We start from the raw sequence: 23,635 nt of genomic DNA on the forward strand, positions 1-23,635 counted from the left end.
TTTCTTCCTATTTTGGGGTCAGTTGGTTTAAGAAATCATAATCATAGTAATTTTTTTATGCAATATCAGATTTTGTATGAGAAGATTGTTTACACCAATTTACATTAATCAGTTTCACCAACTGACCTTATCTTTTACTCAATAGTTTCTTTGCAATATTAATCCAATGTTACAGTAATTTGAGTGACAAAATGAATGCATGTTATATTTTCAAGTTCAGTTTATATAACTTTGCATTTGACATTTAGTTCAAAAATAATAAAATAGAAAAGATGTTTTTTAATCAGGTAGTTTTGACCTAATTTTTCCTTTTAATTTCAAGTAATATTGTGTCAGTGTTTCCCACAGGATTTTAGGAGACTGTGGTGGGGGAGTCTCTGACCCTCGGCGGTTTTAATGTGTGTGTACGTTTTTAAGCGCGATGTATCGCCCTTACAGTAAGTGCAGTGTGGGACCATGGACATGAACGTACACTGATAAATAAGAACTTACAAAGGCATATCAGAAATATTTTCAATTTGATTCAGAAACAAAACCAAAAACTCACTCTCTCACAATATTTTGAACAATTTACTGAACAACATTTCAACAACAGGTTATTTACACTATTTCCATGATCTGTGATCCGTTATCAGGCTACTGAGACTGTAGCCTACCCTTATTCTCTCACCTGAGTTAACGAGGTGTGTGTTTGAAGCTGATGAAGAAAAGAGAGCACCAGGATATGAGTAGGTGAAAGGGAAGCAAAGTAGAAACCCCTTATATTGTTTTAACATCTTAAAAAAATATTTTTTGGGATAAAGGGTCTGATTACGATTCTTCTTCTCTCTGCTCCCTTATTTGGATTTGGGAGTGTAGTGTTTTCATTCTGTTTTTTTTCTATAGTGACTGCTGAAAATAGTCTAAATGAATAAAGATTCCTAAATTTGCTGCGGCCCACTTCATCACAAAATGTAGCCTAAATCAATGCAAGATCATTTTCTGACTATTTCCTGATATTTCTGTGTATCTGACTTTGAGAGAAATTCATCTTCCTCCATGCTCTCTCCGTCTGTGGTGTTCACCGTCTTACGCTGACGTCAGTACAAAAATCGCAGTAGCCCATGGCTACTTAATATGCACGTACTGATTTGCATTGACCATATATGGTTACGTTCGGGCACGCTGAAGGTGGGAAAGGAGGCGTGCTCACCACATTCAAGCTTTTCTCGTCGCAGTGTGATTTATCACAGGGAATAGCGTGCAGCCGTGTGTATGCAGAGTTTGATAGATCTGAAAAGAGTGTTGGTCGTATCCACGTTTTGCCTTTTCGTCGTAAGTGAAACTTAAGAGGACTTCGCTGTAATAAATGTAGGCCCCAGGAGAGGAGACTATGAAATAATAACCCGCGTCAGCTCGTTGGTATCGTACAGGTAATTGTACTGTGTGCCTGACACTGACTCTGAATGCGCTGTGATAATGAAACTCTTGAACAGAGACGTGCGCGGTGCAGCCGTTCGTCTTCCCAAGAAGGGAGGCAGACAGCGCAGTGAGATACTGTGTCCACGGCCGCAGTTAGCATGGTCGCTAATGCCCAAAAAAGAAGTTACACGTACCTCAGAGTCAGACGCCCCGCTCTAACTTCGCTGGAATCTGGTTCGCGCCAAACGTAACAGGTAAAGAGTGACGTCTACGAGTGTGACCAGTGCGCGCGCACTCTTGTTCTCTTGTTTACGTGCGGTAGGAAAGTACAGCTGTGTAATGGTCTGACCGAGTGACGGATCGTATTTTTGTCTCCATATGAGACTGTGGCGGGGCCAAATGAGACTGTGGCGGGCCGCCACAGTCTCATTAATTAATGGGAAACACTGTGTGTGATTTACATGAACTTTATGTGTTTTTCTTTGTCAATTGTGTAGAAATATCACCGTATTGTGACATCTTGATACTAGTGTATGTAGAGCTGAAACGATTCTTCGAATGATTCGAGGTACTCGATTACAAAAAAAACTTGAGTAATTTTCTCCGCCTTGAGGAATCGTTTAATTTTAAAAAAGATCAAAGAGTGGTATTCCAAATAGAGCTGAGGCCATATTAAGAGAGTTTTCAGACCCATCAAGCTACCTCTTATACAAAATAGCAACTAGCAACAAATTTAGCTTCTTTTCTGGATTTTGGAGACTAATGGGTCATTCTATGAAACGGGTGCCATTTGGGTCCGCAACATTTGATGAGATGTACAAGGCACAAAAAATGTGTCAAAGTCTGTTTACAAATTTTGGAGCTACCAAAGCAAGTGCTCTTATTGACATGCTGTATCAGAAAATTCTATTTCTTAAAGAGAAAAATTTTCATTTGAAAAATAACTGCTCTTTAACTAAACAAAAATGTATTTTATCTGATTACTCGATGAATCGATGGGATTTTCAGTAGAATACTCGAATACTAAAATATTCAATAGCTGCTGCCCTAATTGTATTGTGACCCAGGTATCCCGATGCATATTGTATCATGCTGCTCTTGCCAATGCACACGCCTAACATTGATGGTGGTGCAAAGTGCAGCTGTATTCAGAACATTTGATATCAGATTCAGCTCCAGAATGTGAATCAACACATGATTAAAACAATTCAACCTCACAGTGAAAGTAACCTGTTTTAACATCATCTAGACACTGATCAGACTGTCTATCTGGTAATGAATGTAGTCCCTGTGACACTCACAGCTGACTCTCCTGAGAGTCAAGAATCAGCACATAAAGTCTTACAGACAGAATAAATACTGCCTGCTAGAAAAAAAAAAAAAAAAAACGTGAAGTGCTGAGCAACTGTCCCCACACGTGTTTGTACAAGTGAGCCGGTGTGGCTGCTTTCCAGGCTCAGTCTCTGCCTCTTTGCCCTTGTGACTAGTGATCTGATTAAAGCTCGATAAATTGCACCATAGGTGAAAGCCACACTATATTGGCCCGGCCCGGCTCTCTTGCTGGCTGTAATGGGAGCCATTTAAAACAATCACTCTCAGATCAGGAGCCAGCCGGAGTGATTTGTGTGCTGGCCGTCTGCGTGCGGTGTGCGCTCGTAGATCAAGAGGTGTTTGTATTTTTAGACTCGTCTTTAGATAGACACTCAGGCTGGACAGGCTCTGCTGTTGTTGTTAGGTAATGTGTAAAGAGAGAACCCTCAGTTTGGTTTGGCAGTGGGAGTTTTTCTGTGTGTTTTTCGTCACATGTATCCACAGTATCTGTGTGGGAGCATCATCTTTGTGGGTGATGGACTACGAGTGTTTCAGCTCTGTAACAGGAGCCGCAGCTTTTGAACAAGACAGCCTACACACGCTGCCAAAGGCTCTGCTGACGGTCATGGTGGAGAGCAAAAAAAGTACTGGCTCACTGTGTTTATTTTGACTCCCAGAGTAAATCTTTCTGCAGTTTTTAAGCTGAAATGTTACCCAGACTTCTTATCTTTCAGTTGCACCATGGGCCAGCATTAACTATTTTTCCTATTTGGCTTTAAAAATATTGTTTACTGATAAAATATTCTTTTGTATTCTTACTATTCATTATTATTTATTTCCAACCACAGCTTGTTAGCTTCAGGTGTTGCAATGCAGGGCTACCAGAGGTGCAAAAAATGTCTGGTATGGGTGAGATTTTCATTACAAGATCAAAAGCAGACATCTGTGGACACCGCTGAGCCTGCGGATGTGAGCACAAGCCAAGATGCACACGGTAGCTTTGCAGGTTCCAGGCGAAAAGTATTGTGTGTGTGTTTCTGAGAGAGGGTGGGTGAAGCTGTAAGAATAGTAGATCCTCAGCTTCTTGGACAACACTAAATGATCTTAAATAGAAATGCGTCCAGGTGAATGGTGGGCTGATAACCAGCATGGATTTACTTTGGATGTTTCTGGGTAACACGTGGATTCATATGACTGTGCTTGTGTGGTGTTTCTGCGTCCTCTGTTGGAAACTTGCCATCCAGCAGGTGGCCTGGAGGCCGGGCAGCTTACCCCACCATGCACACAGTTGAGCCCCGCCTCCCTCTGGTTGTTCAGCCTCCCCCTGTGACCTGAATCCTGAACCAGACAGACAACTGCAATGTCTGACTTCTTTCCTTTTGATTTACAATTTCTTCTGTCTTCACTTTCAAATGAAAGACAAATCAGTTTGGATGCTCCTCTGTCATACAGAATTTTATGCTGAGGGAAATTAGATTTTTCAAAGTCCTCCACACAGTAACTTAAAACGTGACATCTTCCATGAATCTGCAGGATTAAACAAGTCAACTCTCAGTGGACGAGCTGTTGAAAAAACAGCCAAAGAAAGGGGGATAGCAGTGTGTAAAGATTTAAACCTCTTAGACATTGCTAAGGCTTTTAATATTTAAGAAACACTTTACACTGAACTGGTGGTTGTGCCATTCAGTCCTGACACAAAGCAGACTCTTGCTTCATCTTGTCCTGTTAGAGATGGTTGAAACCCACCAGCTGCTCAGGCTGCTCTCACATCTGTGCCCAGAAACTTTTACTCTCTCCCGACTGAAGACCAGCCTAAAACAGTATTTTATAGTTTTTGCCACAGTGTCAACAGGCAGAGGATAAATGTAGAGCTCACTTATGCGTTAAAAGCAAGCGGCAACCTCCGGTCTAAGAATATGAGACAATGCGGGAAAAATAAAAGTATTTACAGCCTGGTTCAAAAAACGTCTCCTGTCTGAGTTGCTAATCTTACTACTGGCACCCACTGTACAGGGGGTGATTTTTTTTCTAACTCGTCCGTTCAGAGGATATTAAGATCGCATGCTCCTCCAATAAGAGGCACAGCTGAGGGTCACGTGACCGACAGACGCCCTATGGCTGTACGCGAAGCCCTTGCCACTACCAATATGGCCGCTATAGCTGAAACAGAAACAGACAGGTGACGTCGGCGAGACTACGTCCATGTTTAATACAGTCTATGGTTAAAAGTAACTGACCGTTGTGAATAGGTATTGAATATTAAGAATATTGACTACAATCCAGGCATATTTTTATTGTACTATGGTCAAAATCATGCTTTACCCTTTACTAACAGACAATACAATATGACTGTAAACCGAAGTAGTGGATAAATGAGGAATCAAACGCGCACATATTGCAAGCTGCTGTCAGTTGTTGACTCACCAGACATAAAAATACTGCCTTGGTTTAGTTATCTTCCTTTGTGATGTTTTAGCTCTGCCTCACACAAATCCACAGGCAGAGGAGCATAGAACTGAGCTGAATAGATCTGCTCTTTGGATCAGCCCCTTATCAAATAAATGATCTTACCTTTTGAGTCTGTATTGGAACCAATGCCTGGATCGGATTAGTGCATCCCTATCCCAGTGTGTGATCTCATATTTTGTTTTTCAGTTTCAGAAGCATGAGAGGTAAACACACAGCTTCAGATTCACACACATCCACACACACACAGTACCACTCTGCTTGCTCCTGTTTGTTTGACACCTCAGATACCACGTTTGACTTTTTCCCACCATCAAACCGCTGTAGCATCTATACTGAATGCTACAGGGACATACACTCATCCCTGAACCTGTATCCTTACCAGGACTAGAGTCTCTGGTTTTGGATTTGTCTAATCTTTAATGCATCTTACAAACAGTGATGGTGATTATTTGCATGTTACTGTTTTGTTGAACATAATCCTGTCAACTCTCCTTTGTAAAGCCAGTTACATTAGGTTCAGTCCACTCTCATACTAACACTTTATGCTACTCATGAATGGGCTTATTTGCCAAGTAGCACTTGCACTGAATTTGACTCTGTTTTGGTTCCTCTTAATAAATGTACAGAAATGTTACTTGGAAACCACAAGGCTACCATTAAAATTACAAGATAATTCTTTCAAGGAAACCCTGGCTGAGGCAGCAGCAGCACAGTGTTAAAAAATCATTAAATGTGACAAGTTGGCAGCAGCAACCAGCTCTTACAGCTGAATGATCCAATGGAAAAAGCCCTTGAGTGTGTAAATCTATTTGTTAATACTATGAGGCTGGGACCCATTCATTCAAGGGCTTAAAATAATATTTGGGAAACAGAAAATGTGTTTACTGAGGGGGTATTTATAGAGGCAGATTAATGTTTGTTCAACTCGAGGGCTTTTATGGCAGATTTGTCTGGGATCCACTCACTTGGTTGCTCATATTTGTTGTGATAAAGGCCACTTGTATTACGAGGATTAGTTAATCAGTTGAAGCATAGAAGAACTCAACCAGCAGATAAGTCATTGACAAGAAATTCCCAACTTCTCCAAAACAATTTGTTGCTTTGTGTAATTTCTCAGCACAAAATAGATGGGAATAATTAGAGAATTATATCTGATAACAGAAAAAAGGGACAGAAATTTTTCACTGTTTGATGAAGGAGGAAAATAATTTGGAGAAATGATGAAAATAATTACAAGTCCCTGCTTCCCATCTGGCTATTGTCACTCTCCAACAATGAGAAATATTACACCAAACTCTCTTTCCGAACACGTCTCTCTCCTCTGTCCCTCTTCCTGTCTGTTCCTCGGCCTTGCTGTCACTCACAGACCTGTTGCTCCGTCTGCTTCTCTTAGAATTCATTTATAAGTCATTTTCTTTGTAGTTAAGCTCAGTGAATGAGCGTCTGTGACAACAGTTGTATTTTCCTGGAATATGGATCTGGTAAATGTGTTAGTAGCACAATTTCAGCATCTCCAGGGACGAGCACATCTATGAATGCTCTGGATTTGGACATAAAATCCAGGCTTTGCCAATGTCCGTAGACAAAAATGAAGAAATGAGTCCAGGGACGCTTCTTTTAGCCGACCCAGCTAAGAGTTATAGATTAAGATATAATGGTAGAATTTATAACTGTGACCTAGCTTTGATTTGAATTCAGTCTCATCAGTTTCTCTTTTCTTAGGTGATGCTGAAGCTTTTATCCACACAGTGCTGGAGTCATTTATTTTTCTTTGTTTGTGTCAGACAGAAAGTTTCAATACTTTTATTTCCACCAAACACCAGCATAGACACTGATCCTGCTTGAGTATAGTAGAGGCACATTAAAGTACATTAAATTTTCTGGTCCATTTATCTTTCAATATAATAATAATAATAATAATAATAATAATAATAATAATAATAATAATAATAATAATAATAATAATAATAAATAAAAATAAAAATAATATGTTTATTTGTATAGCATCTTTTAAAAACAAAAGTTTACAAACTGCTTTAACAAACGACAAAAAAGCACAGAAACACAAAAACAAAACAAAACACACAGTTCTAAGAGGCACTCGAGCAGAATGACAATATGCATGAAGACATCCTGAAACAAAGTCAGGGACACAGACAAGAACCATACAAATAAAATGAGACCATGAGGACAGAAATAAAAGCTAAAAATATAAAACTCAGCAAGAGAATGAAGGAAAAGGCAATGGAAAGGGCAATAAAAGGTAGTTACAGACAAAATTGGAACATCAAATATAAATATATAAAATTAAAATAAATATGAACAAAATAATGAAAGAATCATTTTAATTAAGCAAAGATATGAGCAAAAGATAAAGAAAATAAAGGCCTAAAGGGTATAAGTGAAAATGTTAAGTGAAACAAGTGTGAATCATAAGTTAGGTAAAATCAGGATGAGTAGAAGGTATTTACAATAATGTAAAAATAAAATATATTAAATAAACACATATAAATAAAAGAGGGTGGACTTAAAAAGCTAAGAACAATAAGAATATAGAAAAGCTACAAAAACAAAGGCAAAACAAGAGAGCAAAAAATGAAAGACAAAAGACGAAAGTATATACAGTAGTTTAAGATCATAATACATTCTACTCTGAATTTTACAACAATCATTAAACTCTTAGCCCTTTTTGAGCATACGGCACGCTGCTGAACCAACTTCCCAGATGAATAAAAATTTATTACCAAGGCAGTAACAACAGACATAAAGCTTATTGCTCTCTGAGTGCAAGATGTCAATTAGCACGAGCTGATTGAGTGTGACTCACAGGATCCTTGCCAGCGTACACATCCACGAGTTACATCGAAAAGCTAAGCTCCAGTTATAGTAACATTGAAATTTGACTCAACTTGAACCTTCACTGGCTGTTAATGTTGGAAAGCATGCTGTTACACTCACACATAGTATAGTATAAGTGAGTATTTATGAATACACAAACGGGAAGTGGAGAGATTTCTCCTTTTCTGAGGGGACTATATTTCTCGTGATCACCTGTTCACGACACATGAACTCACTTATTACGTGGTTGCCAACCAAGACAAACAAGTTTCCACAAAATACTCACCTAAGGATTATTTTATTGGCCTGAAATTATTAAGTTATGCAGCAACAAATTCCATGGTTTGCTAACACTTCAGATAATTATCAGCCCCTTGGGCAACTTACAGCCAAGTGGTATCCTCTCATCTTAAGAAACTGAGCCAGTCGTGTCTAAGTGCTAAAAACTGTCGTCTCTCGAGTGAACACTTGAGAAACGCTTCAAAAGCCAAGGAGACCCCCTTCAACACCCCTAAAAAGCCAATACTCACAGCAAAAATAAACGTGTTAGAGCCCCATTCAAAAAAGATTATGGTCTGAAATAGTTCATTTCTCTTTGCATGCACATTAAGGGAAGAAAAATGCAGACGTCATTGGTTAAGAAAATATTTTGAATGTAAGTTTTGCACCATTAGAAGCATAGCTTACTCTATGCAGAGACTTTGAGTTATTCAAATGTGGAATCTTTTTCACTGTCTGCCAAAATTTTAACCAAAAGATTTTGGCAAAAAAAAGTATAGCTGTCTTGACTTACAGGTGGCATCCTTTAAGTGAGGAGGTTAAAGACCTGCCTCAACTCTGCATTTTTGACTTATGCTAGATTGACCAAAAAGTGAGGATGAGTCAGCACTGCATATGTGAAGACAGTCTATGTTGGGATGTAGAAATCAATGCGACCGTGCCAGTGTCTCATAGTCCAAAAGTTAGCGTGCACGATTATTATGAGTTATATCACACTGAACATTTCCATCGAAGCCAATGCTCAACATTATGAAGAGGGCTTCTGTGGACATATTTATATTGGTATTTCCTCTCTAAGACTATGATGGACAGAGTACTCAATAATTTAATAAGATAAATGTAACTTGGATCAAATCTCACTGAGTGAATGTAAAACTCACACTTGCATGACTTGTTTATTTTAAGTTACTAAATTTGAAACTTACTTTAAAATCTGAGTACTTACTTTAACTCTGGAGGTTAAAAAGTGCTCTGACTAATTCATCATTCTGCCAAACGTATTGGGCGTATTGGGATGTAACCAACAGTAAGTCATTAATGTGTGAAATGACCTTGTTAGCACTATGCCTGTTAATGTTGAAGTCATGTATATTTCTTGTGCCATGTTTCTATTCTTACATTTAGCTGACTGTCCTAGTGCACAGTGGTGCAAGAGTAAAATGTTCAGCAAGCAGTATTAGCCTGATGGTAGCTAGCTGTCTACCTCACAGCAGTTGAAAATGCAAACACAGTGCTCAGATGAAATGTCACAATTCAGTAAAGGCTGAATTTGTGAATTTTTTTAACTTTCTTATTGTGATTAGACTTTAGAAGTCACTGTTTTGATTGAAATCTTCTCTTTTGCCTTTAAGTTTATTTTTCTCTCACACAGATGCCATTTAGCATCATTAAGACAGGTCTTCCCACAAAAAAAGTAAAACTGCTTATTGAAAACCTTCAGCTCTCCCTTTGTCTTTATATAAATATGAATGTCCCAATTTTTAACACTGTCGTGCGATCACTCCAACTTATGGTTGAGGTGACTTAAAAGCTACCAACAAATAACCAATTCTTTCACCAGTTCTGCTTCTGCTGCCTGGATTACAGCATCTCTTTTTTCTATCAGAGATGATTCTCGTGATCTTTGTTTCACAGTTGTGAATGTTTGTAAATTTAAAATCCTGGAGAAAAGTAACGTTTCTTTTGCCTCAGTGTCAACAGGCAGAGGTTAATGTGCCACACCTCCTGCACTGTCAGGTTGGACCTGGTGTTGCTTTTGTCAATGAGAATTACTCATAGACTGTAATAAATAAATAAATAATAAAAAAAAAAGGACGTCCGCTTGCTCGGCTTGAAGTGAGGTCTCCACAAAAACTGCTCCCCCTGGTGGCTGGCTGCAGTATAGGTTAAAAAATTCGGCTTTCCTGCCATTCCAGATGGGCTGTGGTCAAACTTTAAAAAATGAATACTCCTCGTAAAAATGTTTCTTGTGTCCAATTGTTGTGGTGATTTGAAGGCTGTCTTGTATTCAAGTCCTCTTTTTTTCTGAAAAGTTTCGTCTTTATTAGTTGTACGAGGTTAAAAATTAGGTTTCACGTAACGTTTAACGATGATTGACAGCTGCCGTTCTTGTGTATTTTTTTTCAGGTATTTCAAAATATGTTGGGAGGTAAAGTCAGGAAGTGATTAGACTCTTGAAGAAAAAAAAACAATCATTATTTTTGTCACCCAGCTCCACTCAGATTCTCCCAGAATCTCTAATCATCTCTACTGCGCAGACTCTGGCTGCACAACTGCTACAATGGCTGTGCCAGTGACGGGTTTTTTTTGGCTTCCAAACCATACAATGATAAATAGCGAAGCCACACTGTCCACTCTATATACAGTCTATCGAATTAACTTTATTGATATGGGGGTTGTGTGTGTAAGTTTTTATGTTTTATTCGTGGTTTTATTTCTGTAATTGTTTGTTTTGTTAAATAAAAAGTACAGTTTACTTCTGCTCTGAGTATATTTTGCTTTCCTACCCTCTTTCCTCTTGTTGCCTTTTATTTTTCCTCTCATTTGTCGTCTCTCCCCCCAGGCTTCCATAAATAACTCTTCAGATTTTTACATCCACTGTCCTCTCTGCCCCTCTCTATCTCTGTGCCCTCAGCGTGTGCCTCTCGCTGTCAGAAGTTCCTGATCTCTCGGGTGGGGGAGGACTGGATCTTCCTCATTTTGCTGGGCCTGCTCATGGCTCTGGTCAGCTGGGTCATGGACTACGCCATCGCTTTCTGCCAAGAAGGTAGGAAAGAGACAGAAAGCCACAAAGAGAGGGAGAGAGTTGTAGGGACAGAAGGAGAGTGAAGTAACAGACTGTTCTCACGGAGGCAGCCAAGTTGTGAAGAAACAATTAATTTATAATGAAGAGCGAACAGGCACAGTCATGGTACCAGAGGAGGAATAATAATTAATTATTAATACAGATTGACTGGCATTCTGCCATCAAGTTTTATTGATCTAGCAAAAAATTGGCTGTCGTCAAAATTTAAAAGCTCAGTAAAAAATGATTTGTTCTCAGAATTTGCTTTAAATTCGCCTGGACATCTGAATGAATGACCAAGTAGCAGCTTTATACTATTTTTAAATTGTAACATTCAGTTTTTAAGATTTTACTAAAACTAGTTTTTAAAGACAGAAGGTGGTAAACTTACAACAGAATTTTCCTTCTAAGGATTTTTTTTATTGCAAACCATGAGCATATTATTTATTTAACACTGACCAAGTCCTAAAACATAAGCACAAAACGTTACCATCTATCCCAGCTAACGTCTGACAGAAGGTTATTCTACTCAATTTTAGCATTTGTCCTTCTGTAATAGCTTCACTGTGCTGAAATGCAGCCAAAGTCATTATTTAATCATTCCCACCCACATATTTATCCATTTCTGTTATGCAGCAAAAAGAGAAATTCAGTCACTGTGGTGAAAATATGAAATATTTACATATTACACATAAGGAGGAATTATTTCTCACTAAACAGCTGCTGCTAGATAGGATTTATTGTTGGGTGTGCACCATGGTGCTGTTTTCATCCTGTTTTCAAGCAATGGGTCCTGTGTCTTTTCAAATAAATCCAAGTTTTGATTAATTTCTGCCCTGGTTTAACAAAGTGAAACACCAAAACAAGGCACTATGCTTACAGCACCTATTTGTCTCTGTGTCAATCAAAGTCGTTTTTAGGCTGTTACTAAATTACTGATGAAAAGAGAAAAACACAACCCAAAAGCTTGTGAAAAAGTTCAGTGCAGATTTGTCTGTATGCCTGTCAATCAGTTTTGGTGTGTGGCTGTTGCTTAGCTAGCTCAACTAATCATACTTACAGGACCTGCTGCGTTATGTTTAATAGGCTTGTTGTCATCTGCATTTTCCAAAATGCTGCAGTAGAGTTACAGCTTTCTTCCAGAAGTATCAGACAACAAACAAGCCGTGTTAACCACACAGATGACCTGCCTGTGTCCAAGCACAGAAGCTATACATTATACATCCCATTTTATGAAGCCACTAATGGCTAAATGAAAATACTTAGGTTGTTTTTAAGCTAGCTTGCTCACTGTTGCTAACTGTTGCTTTAATGGCTAAATGAAAATACTTGGGTTGTTTGTAAGCTAGCTTGCTAACTGTTGCTAACTGTTGCTTTACTGACATAGCGAGTTTCTGTCTAATGTTGACAATATTAAATATCTTACTCATGAACTCATCCGATACACGTCCTTGCTTGATCTGCTAATGTTAGAAAGAAACTACTGTTGTTGACTGAAGCCAGTTTATGGCTTGCTAGCTAGCGTTAGCTGTCTGCTTCCAAAATACTCTGGCTGTTTTCCAAACCGCCTTATAGACGAGCAGTGCCTACTATTTGGGCTGAAATTCAGTATGAAGTAGGTAGTATGGGAAAACTTGCAAAATCTGCAGTAAACTAAAAAACTAAAAAAAACTAAAAAATCCACGGACGTCCTAATGATCCAGGAAAATTTCTCAGTGTGCAATGGACCAGTCTACCTGGCATACTGTTTCCTACAATGCACAGCGCTAATGCTGTTTGTCAATATGGGTGGCAGGTTTTGGTGAATTACTGCCATCTACTGGAATTAATTAACATTATAATTACAACACAACACTAACGTTAGACAATCCATGAGATAGATGTAAAGTGATGCAAAGAAACACTTGTAGATCTTGCCACTTCCAGTCGTAGAAGAGGTGTTTACTTTTACAAATTCATTAGCCCACATAAATCACTAATTCACTTTTTAAACACTGTCAACATACGAACTGTGTTTTTCTTTTTTAATTTCTTTTTATTATTATTATTGACTATTTGTTGTATTTATATGGACCTAAGGGTCTGGAATAAAGAATAACTAACTAAACAATATGTGGATATAGAAGTGGTTTTTTCATCAGCTGTAAAAAAATAAAAATCCCTTTCAGATTTATTTTCAGTAAGAGATATAAATTTTGGTGTAAGATTAGAAACCAAGAATGATTATTCTGTTTGATATGATTAACAAAATAACCAAATGCCAAGATCTGCCAATTGCTTGTTTTGTATATTTGTATTAAAGGCAAAAAAAACCTTCATCATCTGTCTGGAGATCAGAGTAGTATACTACAAAACAGACCCAACAGAACAGTCATACTACATACAAGCAAAAGCAGTAGGTAATATGTAGTGCCTAATACATACTACATTCACATGTAGTTTGTAGTATGCGGTTTGGAAAACAGCCTCTAACACCGACTAGATATCTGTGACTGTGAGAGATTTTCAGGGTTTAAGCTGAGTGTACAGATACCAGCATTGAAATGTAACAGTTCGATTTTTTACACTATTGAATTTATTGGTGAAAATACATTTTATTTAATAGAATAAAAATTAATAAAACCACAAGTAATGTACATGTCTGAATTCTGTGCTGAATCTGTATTATGTATTAATCCATGTGCTATCCACAAGGCTGTTGCAAAGCTTTAACCCATTCTGACAGTTTCTTTTATTATGCTAACAGTTACCTGTCTCCTCCAAAGAGTTACAACTGGCTTACTTTTTCTTTTCATATAGGAGTCTTCAGATTAAATTTTCATTTTGCAGCAAAAATGTAATGCTGATATATTATACCTAGACTGATGAAAGCTGGGGCCACTTTAAATTGATGCCTTTTCAGGCAACAGAGTGAAAACGACAGTTCACTAACCACCTTTTGATGCCATTTATATTTTAAGAGTAAGCACATCATACCTTTAGTGTTAGTATAATACAGGAGAACTCCACATTATCTGTTACTCCCACATTGTGTAGCAGCTCTTTACGAAACCATAAAGGCAGAGGACCTCTGAGGTCTAGAAATGTATTTATCATTGAGAAAGTGTTGTTAAGAAAATAACAAAAACAAAACAACAACGGCAAAAAAAAGAAAAAAACTCCTGGTGTTGTAAAATGTGATGCATTTCAGGACAGATATTTTCTCTTGATCCTAGAACAACTGCTCTGCTGTGCTCCGTGAAATAAAAATAAACAGTAATTGAAACCAAAACAGTACAGTGAAAGAGCTTAATGATGAATAAGGATGAGGAGGTCACTTGGCTGGTAGAGAAGAAAAGTGCATGAATAAAGCAGGGGTGGATAAAAGAAAATGAGAGAAGGTCAAAAGGCGGTCGAGGTAATTAGGAATCAGGTGAATCTGTTTTGCATCAGATGAATTTTAATGGAACTGGAAAAAAATCTGCTAGAATGGATCACTTTTCTATTGCATTGTACTGAGAGAAAGTTACCTGTGTGTGTGTCTGTATGTGTGTGTGTGTGCGTGTGTGTGCATGTGTGCAGCACAGAAGTGGATGTACGGTGGACTGGACAGTAACTTGCTCCTGCAGTACATCGCCTGGGTCACCTACCCCGTAGTGCTCATCACTTTCTCAGCGGGATTCACACAGATACTGTCTCCTCAGGCTGTTGGTAAAAAGGCACACACACACACACACACACACACACACACACACATGAACAAACACACACTCTAAGATGTATTATGCAAATATGTATGTGTACATTTCTGTAATTCATTATCACATTTCTTTGTTTGAATATTGTAATCGGCTGCATAATGCCAAGGACATACACTGTAAGTCTCTCTGGTCACTTCTGCAGGACGTTAATAAAATATACCTTTTAAAGGGATGTGCATACAGAAACCTATATGAATATCAATTAGACCCCCACCCCCCGCTCTTAATTTATTCTCCTCATCCTTCTCTGAAATGACTTCCTTTCAACCCCTCTTTTCCTGTCCCTCCATCATCCCACCTGTCACCTCTTTCTTTTCACTGCCCAGGTTCAGGTATTCCAGAGATGAAGACCATACTGAGGGGGGTGGTCCTGAAGGAGTACCTGACTTTTAAGACGTTTGTGGCCAAAGTTATCGGCCTGACCTGTGCTCTCGGCAGTGGGATGCCTCTGGGGAAGGAGGTACACAGTGTTTTTCCATTTATCTTTACCCATCAGAGTAAAAACGATGGATTGCACTGCTTGTTGTGTTCTATTAATCTTGCTTCTTCTTTGTCTTGTGAAAGTCATGGCTCTTATTTCATTTTTTTTTAACTGATGATAACGTTTCCTATTTTTAGGGGCAGTATAGTTGTTTCATCTAAAACTGAGTTATATTTTAAAAGATAAATCTTAACTTCAATACTCCATGCTCTGCTCTGAGCTGAAAGGTTCTTTCAGACACATCCTGTCTGCTAACACATGCTGATATCTCTCTATCCTGTCATTCAGGGGCCCTTTGTTCATGTTGCCAGCCTGTGCGCTGCCCTCCTCAGCAAATTCATGGCTGCTCTTTTTGGAGGGATTTACATGGTGAGGATGCAGATTTTTGAGCACATTGATGTACAAATTTAAACAGTTTTGAGTTTTAAATCTCCGTGGACTTCAAACATTATTCAACTCTTCAACATTGGAACAAGGTGGTGGTGCTCTGACTATATGCCTTTTTTATCATACCTCTCCATGAAGTAATGCAACTTTAATTTACATACAAAATTTTAAGGAATCACAGATTTAAGATTGAAATAAATGATGCTCCAGGTTTGTAAGTGTCATATTCAAGACAGAGTATTATGCATAAAATGTGTGAGTCCATAAGTGGTGATAGGTCAGGGAAGCTGAACCACAGAAATACAATAACTGACTTCTTGTCTCTCTGGTTCATTGTCAGGCCATGTACCTCAAAGTAGTGAAAGTCAGGACCTTGATTTTGTGGTGCAGATTTGTAGTTTTGCAAAATGTTTGTTGCTTCAAACTGAAATGTAGTTTACACCACAAACAATAAATAAATAATGAATACACTATCCTGTCCTGACAAACTGTATTCTAACTTCTAGACAGTGGGATGATTTGGACTTTAAAGTCTCCTGTGTCACACATTTTGATGCTCTAAAAAACTGACTGTATTTAACATGGAGTCAGTGACATATACAGAAAAGGATAAGGGACACCAAAAGGGTGTTTAGTGTGTGTGTGGTGGGGTCTGATCTTTTTTAGGGAATTCCAACTTTTTACGCAGATTTTTTTTTCTCTTAATTCTGGATTTAATGCCAGAATTTGACTCTATTCTTAAAAAATGTTGAAAAAAGTCAAAATTCTCCTTTCTGTTCTTTCAGAATAAGAAACCCAGAAGACAGATTTCTTTTGTAAACCTGACATTTATGAACTCCATCCTACCAACTCTAGCCTAACAAGAGCCAAAGATAGAGAGCAGAGATGGGCCTTTAGCTTTCTTACAGCTACACTGTGTCCACTTGTCGATTAAGCTGGCCGTGTCTCTTTTTATTTCGTTTCTCCAAACAGGTTGCCTGATGATCCCAGTCATCTAAGTTTTGACTCTGAGACTCTGATGAACTTAAGTTACTCCAAGCTCAAAGTTTAAGTTGGCTGCACCTTGAGTCTACAGTAAAAACATAAAAATGCAAAACTGTACTTTTAACAGTGTTTATCAACAAGTTATTCTTGTTTGAAACAGAAATCAATCACGCTTTTTGTACAAGTTCTATTCATGGACATGTTTTCATTTTCCTTTCATCCATAAATTATTACATATTAGCCCGGTTATATTAAGGCTTATATAAAGCCAGGAGTAGGCCTAAGTCAGACTAGTAAAGCTGGGTCATTTAAGTAGCTTACATTTGTTTTAGTTAGTCCCAGACTATGAAGTCCTGGAGTAAGCTTCAGGAATCAATTCTCATCAGCCTAAGTGGGAGCACAGCCCATCAGCCTTACAGTGATTATAAAAACCTGGAATGGAACTGAAGGCAGCTTTGCTGGAGGGAATTTTGACACCAAACATGAGTGATACCAGAAGAATACGTTTAGAGAACTTTACAGAGTTTGAAAAAACTCTACTTAAACAAATTGTGGGAAAACATGCTGTTGTTAAAAGTAAAGGTCATACTACTGCCATTGAACACGAAAAGAGGAGTGCTTGGGATGCCAAGAACCTCAAAGCGATCAGAACTTGGAGAGAACGGGGTGCAGACCTTCCTCTTTGAGACATGGAGGAAAGTCTAGGCTCAAGCAAAGTGATTTTCTCCAATACGTCCTCTCGAAAAAAGTGGTCTCGGAGGTCATTTTCATCAAACTGATTCAGTGGATTACTCCAATCCACAAGTGCTCGTCTGGCTGGCCTCTGCAGCGGATAATAGTCTTCATTTCAATATTCCAAATACTCCATGCTCCCAAACCATTGGTGTGCTCCCTTTCACAAACTAAGGGAACTAAAGGCACTAAGCTTGGGTTAAACCTGCGTGTTTGCAGGATTAATATAAATTCAATTTAGTCCTGGAGTAGCTCTAATCCACCCTCTTGCAATTGTCTTTGTTTAATCCAGAACAGACAAAATATATGACTATTTTAAGATTAATCTCTGCAAGTGACTTAAAGTTAAGCCAGCTTAAACTACATTTTAGTCTTGGACGAGGCTTAAGTCTTGTCTGCGAAACTGGGCCATTGACTTATTAGCAGCTTGTGTTGGCTAATGATGCTTATAGGAGCTAATGGCTAATCAACTTTTCAACTTTGTTTTATACTTTTAACTGGGACCCAGTCAACATGTATTTGATATCATACCAAGCTCTGATCTCTGAGGGTTTTTTTGTTGTTGTTGTTGTTGTTAAAAACAAAAGTGTTTTTTAGAAATTCACTTCCTGTCCAATTTGTACAAATACCAAAATTAACCGTTAACACCAAAACTGTTTTTTGATACCAGGTTGTTTTTCATTTTTTAACCCCCTGCGGTTGCTGCTTGCGCTGAAAGGCCACTGAGAGGTTATAGACTAACTGTTTGGGGGGTGCTATGCTTCGGGATGCCTGAATGCATCATTTCTGAAGACAAACCAGATTTTCCAGATTCATGAGGCAAAAGTTCAAACGTCCAGCAGCAGACAGTGACTTACTCCTCAGGTTTTAATGGCTGCCAAAAAGTAAGAGGCATCACGAATTCTTCCAACAATGGGTTTTTCTTGATCTTTTGGTCTCTTACTTTGATTTTGGTAGGCACAAATAATCACAAATGTTTTTTGATTTTTTTTTTTTTTTAACATTTTTATAGCTTTTGATGTTTCCTTGACTCTCTGCCATTTCTAGGACTGACACTCTCACCTCCACTCATGTGAGACCTCACCCTGGCCATCTCTTTATTCCCGCTCTGGACTTTGGCCTTTGTGTTTCTCCTCCATGAACCGACAGACCAGCACCAGCACCAGTAGGAAGAGGATAGACTGCAGTGACTGTCAGCTTTGTTAGGAGTGGTCCAAACAATATGGCCGTTAAACACAATTACTCTGAAAAACAGTTAAACCAGCTCACAGTGGAATCAAGACTGTAGTTGCTGAAGCTCTCTCTGCTTGTTTGACTTTGTGTGGTCTGGATAATAAGTTGGATGACTTCCAGTATCAAAAAACAAAAGGTAACCTCAACATCTGCACAGATCACACTCACACATATTTCTTCCTTTTGTGTTTTTTCTTCACCTTCACTGCTAAAGGAAGAGCCCTTTGAGGGAAGCAAGGTACGATTGCACGTATCAGATAGCTTCTTTATTGCCAATTCCATCATCATCAATAATCCATGCTGTCCATTTCAGAAGCTGCGATGGATTGATGCATTCCCATTTGTGTGTGCTGTTTGATACGGTTCAGTGAACTGTCACAGCGAGGCATTGATCCATGCTGCCTTTGCTCCTGTGCAAACACCTCATGTCATGATTGCAACACTCAATCCTAGCTTTTCAATTATTGCTTCCCACATCCCGACGATCATAAATGCAACCCTGATAGATGTGAAAAAGAAATACAGCTGCAACTTTTACAGTGAAACTGATGCATTTGTAAACAGTTGCTGACTTTGTTTTTCATGAGATATACGTTTCTCTTAATGTGTGTCTGTGGCATTTGCACGTATATGTACTGCACATCTGTTGGCTTTTGGGGGTGTGTGTGTATGTGTGTTTGCTTGAATGTGTGTGTGTGTGTGTGTGTGTGTGTGTGTGTGTGTGTGTGTGTGTGTGTGTGTGTGTGTGTGTGTGTGTGTGTGTGTGTGTGTGTATTTGTGTGGTTCTTGTTGGACAGAATGAGCTGAGAAACACAGAGATGCTGTCGGCTGCCTGTGCAGTGGGTGTTGGCTGCTGCTTCGCTGCCCCGATTGGAGGTAAGGAGACGTGGTGACACACTCTGATTGAATGTTGTCTAATTGTGTTTGGTTGTTATGGGATCTAATTAGACCAGAATATTTACCCCTCAGGCAGGAAAGTGGGTGCCACTCTTGATCAGTCATCCATCTGACTCTTTGATTCAGAGCAGAAAACTGTGTCCGAGCCACTTTTGGCCAACCCTGGTGTTAAATTTTGCACCAATATATCTCCAAGGATATTCCACTCTTTTTTAGGTAACCCTGTGTCTTTCCCTTTAGCACCACTCTTAGGTCAAAACAATCTCATGTGCCTCACAGAGTGAAATAGAATTTAGTTTATCCCTCAAGTGTCTGCTTTATCCAGAGCAACTTTTTTTTGGTTCTGTTTTCAACCAAAAGGCCTGAAAAATTTTCTTTACACCGAACTTCCTCAGCACAAAGTAGCAGACAGAGACACTTGGCGACTAACTCAGGAATAAAGTGGTTAATAAAGACAATTAGGAACAATTTATTTTCCCAAGAAGTGAAGAGGGATGAGGCAAAGGCATGGCTCGATTGTAGAGAAGACGCGCTATACTCAAGCTACAGTTGTCAACGCAGTCACACCTGTTTTGACTAGGGATGTCCCGGTATTACATTTTCACTTCCGATACGATACCGATACTGCAGCATTGAGTATTGGCCGATACCGATATTAATCCGATACGATATCAGCATTAAACATGCATACTATTATTACTTATTTTGTAGTATGTCTGTCATGCTAGAAAAGGCTTGATTAAGTGATATTATTCAAACAAAGAACAGTAATCAGCAACAGTAGGTATGAGGAAAAAATTGACCCATTTATTATTAACCAATGGGTAATAGAAATTTTAACATTAAACATAAAAAACACTAGTAATTGAATAAAATAAAGAATAAATTAGAAAACCCAGAAAATAACCTAAATAAATCAAATAAAAACAGCAGGAGCGGAGTCTGGAATGGACCGCTTATATCTGAGATTTTAGATGCATCCCGATACGATACCAATATTTGTTTTTTTGCTGATATCGGGCCGATATCCGATATTAATATCGGACTGGGACACCTCTAGTTTTGACCATAGACTGTAAAAAAATGGACATCATCTTGCTCAGCTCGAAGTGAGGTCTCCACAAAAACTGCTCCCCCTGGTGGCTGGCTGCAGGATAGGTAAAAAAAATCCAGCTTTCCAGCCAATCCAGATGGGCTGTGGTCAAACTTTAACAAATTATTACACCTCGTAGATATGTTTCTCAAGTCCGATTGTTGTGATGATTTGAAGATATCATTTGGCTGTCTTGTATCCAAGTCCTCTTTTTTCTGAAAATTTTCGTTTTCATTAGTTATACGATGTTGAAAACAAGGTTTTATGCAACGTTAAACGATGATTGACAGCTGCCGTTCTCGTGTTTTTTTTTCAGGGGTTGTAAAATATGTTGGTGGGTAGAGTCAAGAAGTGATTAGACTCTTGAAAGAAAAAAAAAACAATTATTATTTTTGTCACCAAGCTCCACTCAGATTCTCCCAGAATCCCTCATCATCTCTACTGCCCAGACTCTGGCTGCAATTGCTGCCAATGGCTGCGCCTGTGACGGGGGAATTTTGGCTTCAATGATAAATGGCGGAGCCACACTGTCCACTCTATATACAGTCTATGGTTTTGAGTCTGACCTTTGACCGTTTACTGAATGTCACCCCCTTCTCTTCTCTAAATTTCCCGCCAGTTGTCAGCTTTCTTTTTATATGCAGCCAAAAAATGCCTAGGAAATAAAAAATAGAATTAGGAAGGACCAATTCAGAGTCAAAGACTACAATTGTTTGACTTCTGGCTGTGCAGTGGTTGGTGTGGTTGCCCCGTAGAAAGACAGGTACTGAAAACTTTGGCCTTTAGATTCATGATGCCATTTCAATCAAGGACCTATCCCCAGTTTTCGATCTGCTACACAAAATATTCACCTCTTGTTTTTGAAGTGTAGATGTTTAGCGCTAAAATACGGTAGTGAATCTTAATGAATTTGGTCGTTATTCCTCTGAAGCTTTCATTATGCTTGTTTTTGTTTCTAAAACATCAAAATTATCATTTGGAATGAAATCATATGGTGTTTTTGGAGTAGTTTGTCATAATCTGCAGAGATTAAAAAGAGATAAAAGCCCTGTGTTTTCCAATCCTATGACATCCAGAAAGATTTTAGACTGTAAACTGTGTGACTTCTTTGTTTTTATGTGAATCCCTGTGATTTGTTTAAAGATGATGACAGAGAAGTGCTCGAAAATGTGAAATCTTTTTAAAAACAAAGTAATGAAGCTGTTTAAATCCTTCTTAAAGCAGAGTCTATCTGAAACAAAGCCTCACAAAGGTGTTTGTGTTATTTAGGGGTGCTGTTCAGTATTGAAGTCACTTCAACTTTTTTCGCTGTGAGAAACTACTGGAGGGGCTTTTTTGCTGCCACCTTCAGTGCCTTCATATTCAGAGTGCTAGCTGTGTGGAACCAAGAGGAAGGTAAAAGTCATTTATCCACTTCTAAAGAAACATTTTCTGCCTTAAAATATATTCAACCATACAGTGAACACCTGTAGCTGATGTATTGGAGTACAGTCTGCACAGAGTGAAAATGCTCCTCTTTCCTTCAGAGACCATCACTGCTCTCTTTAAGACCCGGTTCCGCCTTGACTTCCCGTTTGACCTTCAGGAGCTGCCTGCGTTCGCCATCCTCGGGTGAGTGTGTATCGTTTGTTCCACATTAAACTGATCCCAGAGCAGTTTGTCAACCGAGTTACACGAGAGATCTGAGCTCTAATAAAGCCCTGTTCTCCTCTGCGGCCTCTTACTGAGAGTCTGAAGGTTGACTTGTACTTGATGAACGGGGCATGAAATTAACTTTTTACTCTGCTGATTACAACACAAGGTTGTATCCAGAGCATATGAAAAGGCAAAAACAATACATAATCATTATTACAAACCACCATTTTTCCTGAGTGTAGCTGTTATGATTTCCTTTTGTCCCAGGGTGCTTTTTGTCCTTCAGCAGACTGCTCATGGGTTTTTTTCTCTCTGAAGGATTGCCTGTGGTTTTGGTGGAGCACTGTTTGTCTACCTGAACCGGCTGATTGTGGAGTGCATGAGGAAACAGAAGACCATTAACAAGTTTTTGTTACGGAAGTGAGTATCTTTTCCTTGACTGTGAATTTTTGAAACGTTCTCAGTATTTTACTGATGAATTGTAGAAACCAAGCAAATATATCACTCTTGTTTTTTTTCTGGGTACTTTAAAATGTACTGTGAGGAGTTTAAAGGTGATCTTGAAAAAGGTAAATGCCTGATCGTAATTCACACATTTTAAAATGAGATTACCAGCACCAGTATTGCTGGTTACAGGTTATTTTAAATTGCTGCTTCTTAGCTCCCAGTTTGGGTCGACCAGGACCAGATTGGTTTATAGCACATCTAAGAGCGCGGTCACACTGGCCATCCAAAACGTGCCCTAAGCACGATTGCCCCCCTGCAGCGCTGTTCCCCAGCTGGAGAGTACGGCAGGCGGTCACACTACCCAAATATGAACCAGACTTAAGCGGGTATCAGACACACGCACGGCCCGCCTTCGTCATCGTGAAGCGTCTGTTTACATGAAGCGCGATCTCATCAGAGTCAGCACAATGAGACACAGAGAGTACTGCTACAACTTTAGAGACATTAGGACTTATATTAAGTCATTTTCGCCCGTCACAGCCCTCTAACACTCTCGCTTTGTTTAAAATGATTGTTGAGAGATGCGCTCGCAGTGATTATACCTAATGGATCGCACGCGCTGTCCGCGTGCTTGTGCTCGTGCATGAAGTAAACGTGCCGAAGCCCACCTCTTCGAAGCGTGCCGAAGCGCGGAAGGGAATTGTGCTTAAGCACGGCACAGTTGAAGTGGCCTTTCCAAACGTGCTTTACGGCTGAAGCGTGCTTAGGCACAGCACGATTGGCCAGTGTGACCGCGTCCTAAGTCTCTATGACATACAGCTGACAAAGTTTAGTTGTGAGAAGAGATAAAACACATATCTGTGTTTTCTCTGCTACAATCGATTTCTATGACTAATTTTGTAGTGATGGTGGACACAGGAACC

General features: G+C 39.1%; 1 protein-coding gene across 7 annotated transcripts in view; it reads left to right on the forward strand.

Moving 5' to 3' along the window:
- clcn2a (chloride channel, voltage-sensitive 2a) overlaps window positions 1-23,635 on the forward strand; it is a 69,528-nt gene that overhangs the window by 25,345 nt on the left and 20,548 nt on the right. For 6 of the 7 annotated variants that reach the window (XM_074688366.1, XM_074688362.1, XM_074688368.1 and 3 more), the window contains exons 3-11: window positions 10,934-11,065; window positions 14,645-14,773; window positions 15,150-15,283; window positions 15,593-15,673; window positions 18,855-18,878; window positions 19,438-19,516; window positions 21,900-22,025; window positions 22,157-22,241; window positions 22,584-22,685. In XM_074688366.1, coding sequence (XP_074544467.1) covers window positions 10,934-11,065; window positions 14,645-14,773; window positions 15,150-15,283; window positions 15,593-15,673; window positions 18,855-18,878; window positions 19,438-19,516; window positions 21,900-22,025; window positions 22,157-22,241; window positions 22,584-22,685 — 892 coding nt within the window. Of the gene's footprint in view, window positions 1-10,933; window positions 11,066-14,644; window positions 14,774-15,149; window positions 15,284-15,592; window positions 15,674-18,854; window positions 18,879-19,437; window positions 19,517-21,899; window positions 22,026-22,156; window positions 22,242-22,583; window positions 22,686-23,635 lie in introns of those variants that run through there. The other variant, XM_074688369.1, reaches the window with a different exon arrangement.

Source organism: Halichoeres trimaculatus, unplaced genomic scaffold (assembly GCF_033239565.1).
Source record: "Halichoeres trimaculatus isolate MK-OKI-2021-1 unplaced genomic scaffold, fHalTri1.1 fHalTri1_scaffold_15, whole genome shotgun sequence".
Lineage (NCBI taxonomy): Eukaryota > Metazoa > Chordata > Actinopteri > Labriformes > Labridae > Halichoeres > Halichoeres trimaculatus.